The 8,417-nt window shown below is 45.5% G+C and overlaps 1 protein-coding gene across 1 annotated transcript; it reads left to right on the forward strand.

Annotated features, from left to right (window-relative positions):
* The first annotated feature begins 4,113 nt into the window (after positions 1–4,113).
* Positions 4,114–6,827, forward strand: LOC124654921. Its single transcript, XM_047193896.1, has 3 exons — positions 4,114–4,545; positions 5,057–5,404; positions 5,521–6,827. Exons 1-3 carry the CDS (start codon positions 4,129–4,131, stop codon positions 6,145–6,147), a joined length of 1,392 nt encoding a protein of 463 aa, XP_047049852.1. The 5' UTR covers positions 4,114–4,128; the 3' UTR covers positions 6,148–6,827.
* Positions 6,828–8,417: the final 1,590 nt, after the last annotated feature.

Genomic DNA, 8,417 nt, shown 5'->3' on the forward strand with positions numbered 1-8,417 from the left:
TTCTTGTGACTATTGCTAATAAATTCTATGGAGGAAAATCATGATCTCAAATCAATCATACTATTTAATCACTGCTAATATATATAGATGATAGCTGATAGGCCATCTCATATAAAAGGCTAAATTTGGCTTTTGGTCCACAACTTTTTGGTTGTTGGTACACATAATTTAGAGGTCACGTTGGCACGTTGGTGTGTGGGGGTTAATTAATGCAGTCGTCATGCTGCGAGCTTAATCATGATTTGGTGCGTGATGGCTAAATGACAGTGGACTCTCAACACTCTTGAGAGCACCTCTAGAAAAAGAAACTCTTGGAAGCATTACAGCCGGTCAATGTGTGACAGGGACGAAAATCTGATACAGTTGCGGTCATCGATGGAGTGAGTGCGAAGGAAGCAGCTTAGGCTTGATGATCATGTACGGTGCTCAACCACACAGACGATTGATTGAATTTGTGTGAAATAATTGAAATTGCAGAGTATCATTTATCGCTTTATTTGTGTAATTAAGTAAATTTCTATTTTGCATCGATATTCTTGCCTTTGGCACACACCAGTTTTTCCTCTAATTTGGTCGTGTGGATGACATGTAAAAAAATTACTTCAAAAAGACAATGATAGAGAGAGAGAAACTGATTACGATGCAAGAGGAATGGGTTTAGCGAGCTTGCTAGCAAAACTACATATGTTTGCAAATAATTAAGGATGAACCACAAGGTGAAAGTTAGCTAATACACACCTGTTACTTAGTCACTAACATAATTTTGTATTGACTCTATCATGCTCCTTTCTGTGTAATCAATATCACAAACATGGTGGAAGTGACTAACAAGGTGAAAGTTAGCTAGTACGTACCTGTTACAAGGTCAAAATCACTAACATAATTTTGTGGGGAAGACTTGGGTAGGATCAGGTCTTAGATAGGATCTATGAGATCAATTTTTTTTGCAAAGACAAAACTTGTTGAAAAAATCTGAAAAAAAATCAGAACACACATCTATGTTATATATGCAACGCCAAAAATTTGCAACTTCAAATTCGACATACATTTGGAGAGACAAAAAAGATAAATCTGAGTGTGAATAGTGTGAAATACTACTCAACCAGATCTGACACTATTCACAATAGAATTTGTCTTTTTTGTTTCTCCAAGTGTAGATCAGATTTTAGGCTGAAATTTCTTGGAGTTGTAGATACAACCTATATGCATGCTGTTTATTATTTTCAGATTTTTTCGCCTGTTCAAAGTATGTTTTTTCTGGGTTGATCATATGATCCTACCTAATGGAGAGATCCTATACAAGTCTCCCCCATAATTTTGTAGTGGCTCTATCATGCTCCTTTCTCTGTAATCAATATCACAAACATGGTGAAAGTCACTAACAAGGTGAAAGTTAGCTAGTACACACCTGTTACAAGGTGAAAGCCACTAACATAATTTTGTAGCGTGGCTCTATCATGCTCCTTTCTCTGTAAAATCAATATTACAAACCTGGTTGCTAGCTAAAAAATTATAATCTAGCTATCATGGCTAGAGAAATTTGCACATGAAAAATACATTGCAGGTTCTTATGAATAATTTTCTGTTATTTCGCAGGGTCAACTCTACCAAATTATCTTACTTAGTAATAAGCACAATTTCGTAATGGTTCTAACAGGCTCCTTTCTATGTAATTAATGGAACATGGTTGCAAAGTAAACATTACTATAATCTATTACATCCTGGGGAAAAGCACATGAAAAATACGTTGCAGGTTCTTATGAATGATTCATATTTGAGGGTCAACTCTACAAAGTTAATTAATCGAACAACGGATCTGAAATGCTATTAGATATTAAATCCACGTTGGTGTCTCAGTGATTGAGGTCTACACACCTTAGGTTTAGTAAACACATGCTGCAAATTAGCTAAGCCGTCACACTATTCTTATACCCAAAAGCATGTACTCAGTTTTAATGGAGATTCCAAGCTAGCTAGCTAGGTCATCATGCTCTTAATGGGGAGTGATTAGTTGACATCACCATCCAAACATGCTAATCAACACACATAGCACGCCGATCTCCTTGATGGAGATTGTCCTCACGGCTAAGTATTAGACAATCCCATTACATAATCAAATCAATCATACTGTACATGATTAACTATATCACGCGTGTCATCGCGTATTCCGTGAAATAAATAAAATATCTTCTAGTATTGTACTAACAAAAATTAGCTAAAAATTTCAACTGGCGAGCGTGCGGTCGGTTGGATCCCACCGCACGCACACCAGGCCTACATGTCAGCGCATAAACTGCTGCCGTTTTGACGAAACTTAGTTGTGTATTTGCACAAATTTCCAGGCTGATAAAAATATAATGTGGCTCCCTCCAAACGGTCGGGAGCGAAGTTCTAAGAAGCACGGTCACACTCACAGATGCCATCGTGCACTTAACTATTCTACGGCACACTAGCTCAAACAAATCCTATTATACGGCACACATACATCTTTGGTTGATCAATTGCATGATTAAAGTACACTAGTTATTTACTGCCATCTAGGAGTTCTTAATTAGTTGTTGAGATTAGTAGTAGGTTAATTTGACTTTACCATCTTATTTTTGTACTGTCATCTAGACGCAGGAACCTGCGTTTTCAGTTTCTTTGGCCACCGCAGATCCGGCCGTGTCGGCGGCGAGAACCGTACCCTGAATTTCGCGAAAGAGCAAGATCATGATCTGAACTTTAAAGTGACTGATTAGAGAGGAGCAAAGCCAATTAGTGCTACTGGCACCTTAACCTTATTAAAGCGAGTTAAAGCACGCTTTGAATGTAATCTAAGCAAGCAAGATTAGGAGTGGCTACTAGTCTAGTACACGGGAGCTAAAGATCCGGGGAGTGTCTGCCTGTGATGCGTGCCACGTGAGCAGCAGCATACTATACGTAACGGCAGGAGAAGCTCTTGTCAGTTTTCCCAAGCCTGCGAAGCTTCGCGCCGTGACGCCGTTCCATGGCTCACGTGGGGCCAGAGGTGTCAGGACTGGCCAGAGCCAGTGGATGTACTCACCTCCTAGCGGTTTCTGTATTTTTATACAACGCCTTTTTTTCCATTTTAGTATGTCTTCATTTTCCACTTTTTTTTATAGTGCATAGAACAAGATTTTGCTCGGTGTTTGTTATATGAGGAAAAAAGGAAATGTGAATCCATATCTAGTATCACTTTCTATGAAAAAAAAATTTTGCGAGTTAATTCATATTTTGCTACATGACCCTAACTCTTTGTGCACACATTGGCGATGCTTGGCCGATATTTCTAGATTACGTGGTTGCACAAAAATGTGTTGTAGGAAAGAAAGTAATTTGGTGATGGCATATTGCAAAATGATTTTTTCCACCCCGCTTGAAATGGATCGACATACCTACAACTAAGAACTACTTTCTATGCATTACAATGCAATGATAATGTACCCCGATGAACACGCAAAAAATCACTCAAACATAAGATACATCGCTACTTGTCCACCACTCTAACTCACTCTACGCGCTTCTAAATCGAATCTAAAGCACCTGAACCACCACCATAGAACATCGAAACTAGACCTTGTCCGAGATGGAAGAAAACCTGCTAGCAAATATTAAAACGAGAAATCTTGATTTTTCGCTCGGACTTCTCTAACGCATAATCGCCACTCAAAATACCTCATCCATCATCCGACACGTACTATTATGCATAGCTGTGTTCTACATTCTTTTTAGTTGTCTGTGAGTGGACTGTCTAGTCAAGATGCCATTTTGCACACATTATGGGCTTGTGTGTAACATAAGAATTAAGGATGTTCTCAACATTCCACCAAAAGATAGATAACCTAGCCAAAAAGCAGGAGGGAGGTAAGCTAACCCATGAGGTAACCGCACTCAGCCGGCCAGTGATAACCGCCAGCAGTCCAGTCTCAGTCGCTCAGGGGCTCATCACACACTCGGCGCCGCGCCTCCATTCTGCTCTCCACCTTTTTCCGCCGACCTCCTCGTCTTTCCTTATATTCGCACACCACTCCGTCGCCCACTCTCTTCGTCGCAGACACACTGTCTTGGGAGTGCTCGGTGTTTCGGGTATTCACGAGAAGGCCCCCGCCCGCCCGCCAGCCAGCCATGGACAGGAAGCAGGGCTTCTTCTCGGCGCTGCGGGACGAGGTGGCGCGCGGGCTGTCGCCGGCGCGGGCGCGGCGGAGGGCGGAGGAGGCGGCGGCCGCCAAGGCCGCCCTGCGGTACGCGGGCGGCGGCGGCGGCGGGGAGGCGCTCGCGCCGCTCATGGAGGGCCCGGATCCGGAGGAGGCCGGCGGCGGCGACGGCGCCGGGCGACCGCGCAGGGACCGGGACGGCTGGGGCCGGTGGGTGCGCGGCCAGCTCGCGCGCGCGCCGTCGGCCGGCCCGGCGGCGCCTTCCGGCGGCGCCGCGAGGCGGAGCGACCTCAGGATGCTGCTCGGGGTCATGGGCGCCGCGCTCGCGCCCGTGCATGTCTGCGCCGCCGAGCCGCTCCCGCACCTCAGCATCAAGGACACCCCCATTGTAAGCGCTCCTTCTCTCCTTGCCTCTTCTCGCCATAGATTGGGTTCAGTCTTGGTGGCATCTCCGAGCACAGCAAATCTTTCTGGCCATTACGAGATTTGGGTTCTTGATTGCTGAAGCCAACTTCTCTTAGCTGGAATTAGCGCTTTTCTTTTGTTCTTATCTGAAGTTCTCGAGTTGCAGAACTGTTCTTTGACGTTTTCCCCGAAACGTGTTTCAGAAACTTGCTGGTTCGTTAGGAGAAACACCGTAAAAAGTGGATTGTTGATGTGATGTGCTGAGCAAGGGTTCATGCATTCGCTACAAAATTGGCATCTCACCACATTGCCACCCACACTAAAAGGGGAAAATAGCTTTCCTTGTATGCTATACCCCTGTATATTAGCTGTAAAGAAGAAATTTTAATTAACCTTAAAGCTGCGTGGTAAATTGAGTTACTTCCTGTAAAAAATGGTTCTTGATCGTAGCTCTATAGCTGTATAACAGTGAGGTCTGAATCTAATCTATGCAGGAGACTTCGTCGGCGCAGTACATTCTGCAGCAGTATCTGGCTGCCTCCGGCGGGCAGAAGCTCCTCTCGTCCGTCCGAAACGCCTATGCCATGGGGAAGGTGCGCATGGTGGCGACCGAGTGTGAGACTGCTGGCCGTGTCGTCAAGAACCGCATGGCAGCACGCTGTGCCGAGCCAGGTCGGTTCGTGCTCTGGCAGATGGCTCCGGAGATGTGGTACATTGAGCTGGCTGTTGGTGGGAGCAAGGTGCACGCCGGATGCAACGGCAAGCTCGTCTGGCGCCACACCCCATGGCTCGGCGCTCATTCTGCCAAGGGACCTGTTCGCCCTCTCCGCCGTGCTCTTCAGGTATGATGCCGGGCACCAGTTTCACCGTCTTTAGGTGGTCCTTTTTCTTTTTTGCAATTTCTGCACACGGTGCATGAAACCAGAGCTTGAAGATTACTGTTCTTTTTTCTCTCCAGGGTCTGGATCCTTTGACCACAGCCAGCATGTTTGCTGGTGCACGCTGCATCGGCGAGAGGAAGGTGAATGGGGATGACTGCTTCATTCTGAAGCTGTGTGCTGATCCTGAGACGCTAAGAGCACGCAGCGAGGGGCTTGCCGAGATCATCCGGCATGTTCTCTTTGGCTACTTTAGCCAGAAGACCGGGCTTCTTGTCCACCTTGAGGATTCTCACCTCACCCGAATTCAGTCCACGACTGGAGGGGATGCAGTTTACTGGGAGACTACCATCAATTCATTCATCGAGGACTACAGGCCAGTGGAGGGCATAATGATTGCACATTCCGGGCGCTCGGCCGTGACCCTTTTCCGTTTCGGAGAGGTCGCCATGAGCCACACAAAGACTCGCATGGAGGAGGCATGGAGCATCGAGGAGGTCGCGTTCAATGTCCCCGGTCTCTCCATGGACTGCTTCATCCCACCCACTGATATCAAGTCTGGGTCCATCAGCGAGACGGTTGAGCTTCCGCACAGTGGGAAGAGCAAGGTCGGTCTTCTTCCATGCCATGGTGCTAAGGTTGCTGCTTTAGAGAAGGCTGATGGTAACGTTGCGTGGAGCGGAGCCCTGCAGCGAGATTGCAAGTGATTTACGGTCTGTTCATACTGCTCCTTGCAGGGATACTGACTCATTTTGATGGATGTAGGGTTAGAAAGAATGGGCTAAAGGAGGATTTGGATCTTTGGAATTCCAAATGTCCCCTGTAAATAGGGAAGGCTAAGCCACCACATGGTCTTCAGTATCCCTGAGGAGAGGCCTTGTGTGAAGAATCCTTTCTGCTCTCATTCGGAGATATGGTGTAGTAGGTAGTCTTGTTTCTTACTTTCTGTTTTCTGTTCTTTGAGAGTGCCTATGGAAGAAGCACCAGGGGTGTTCTCCTCCATCCAACCACATGATAAGGATCATGCATGGTGGTAGTGCTGCTCTTTTCTTGGTAGCAATACTAATTATGAGAGGCCCAGCGAGGAAGAAGGATTTCTCCGTGGGCAATCGAGTGATTTCATCGTCTAATTAGCAGTTCAGTGTGCTTTGGTTGTGACAGTCTCCAGTCAAACTAACTTTTAGGGGAAGCTGGGAGGTCCAGAGTGGTTGTTGCTCTTTTTTTTAGTGTTCCATATCATGGGTCTAGCTGTTTTCCCCCCTTTGTCCTTGACACCATCTCCCTTATTTAGTATGAGATGGTGGTTGTTGTATTCTAAGGAAACTGATGTAATCCAAAAACTTCTATGAATGCCATGGATCGAGGTGTTGTGTTCCTGTGCACTCAATTCCTCTTCCACTTTTGCATGCTAAAGTGATTGTATTAGCTTTGTTGCCACATTGTTAGTACTATTTGTATAATGCACCATCAGTGGTTGCTTTCTTGCATTGAGCTTCGGTTTGCAGCATGTTGGGTGTCATGATTCATTAACATGGTGGTATGTATGGTTCCCATGTGCTTCACCCTCAGATGATGTGCTCCATACATGTATTGTTTGGTTCTCTTTTAAGGTGTAATTAGCTTTGCCTCTTTTGTTATCTTTTTTGTGCTCCATTCCATCAGATGCTTCAACCCCATGCTACTACGACGCAGCTTCCATTGGTTGTCTTGCACTCTCTTTCCTCTAGCAAGAATAGTTCTATTCTTAGGGCTCATAGGGCTTTGTTTTCTCCTTGGGAGGATCAAGATGAGACCAATGGCCAAGTTCAAATGACAAAGAATGGTTACATTTTCATGTGATGTATACTCCAACATGCATCTCTCGGTGATGGTCCACTTGTAATTCTCACATGCAATCGTATTCTTCCATTTGTAAATGCTCGCGGTGGTTCCGAGCTAATTTTCTATTTCTTTTCGCAGGGAGCTAATTTTCTCTAAAGAAATGGTGGAACACAAAGTTACACTCTCCATCTATCCCATTGGCTAATATTCTTGTAGATTGAAGCTTTGTATGGTTCCTTGCAGATTGATGCTTCATTTTTTAACCAGTGCATACATCTTTCTTCAGAACCTAAGAAAAAATATGCAAAGAATAGAGAGGAAAGAGGGCCTGATGCATGCATGACGAAACCGATCAAGCAAGCGGCATGAATCCAGCAAATCCGCGCAGCTTTTGGCGCCTTGTTAAGGAGTACTACAAGGACCACACACTGTCGCAGGAGCACTGGGAGGTTGTTGGGGCTGGTTGTTAGGGACGGACGGTGACCTCTTTTTAGACTTGACTTTGAACAGCAAACTCCAATCAGTCGCTCACACACACAACAACAACAGGTAGGGCACCGCGATGCAATGCAAACGCACATTGAAATGCAAATGCAAATGCAAATGCAGTGCTCTCACTCTCTTTTTTGACTTTGTGGCTAAAGCCTCTAAAGGCACTCAGAGTCTTTGATCAGGAAGCAGAAAAAGTTGGAACCTTTACATCCTCTAGTGCAATTGCAGGGTACTTTGTTCAGACGTAATATATTCCATTCCATTCCAGGCCATGGCATCTTCTCGCCATTGCCGGTGAGAGAGCACAGGGAGAAGGGGAGAAATTGCCTGTGTGACCTGAAGCAGATGGTCATAACACGGATGGTTTAAATAGTTGTTAAGTACGGAGTATATGACACTGGATTCTGCAGGCGTTTGGCTGTAAAGCGTAGGGAAGACTGAGGTCTGAGGAGGTTATGCAGAAGAAAATGTCGGTCCAGTCTTGCAGAGCTGTGGGGTGCCTCAGCCTCTGAGGAGATGTTGTTATCGAAGACCGTGCACGAAGGCGTGGAACGATCAAATTAACAATCATGACCCAAAGAAGATCTCCAACAGCTCGAGCTTTTCGACGGTTTCATCGTCGATGCATGAGCTCAACATGGTATCGAGCCAGAGTATATCTGCT

This window comes from Lolium rigidum, chromosome 5, assembly GCF_022539505.1.
Source record: "Lolium rigidum isolate FL_2022 chromosome 5, APGP_CSIRO_Lrig_0.1, whole genome shotgun sequence".
Lineage (NCBI taxonomy): Eukaryota > Viridiplantae > Streptophyta > Magnoliopsida > Poales > Poaceae > Lolium > Lolium rigidum.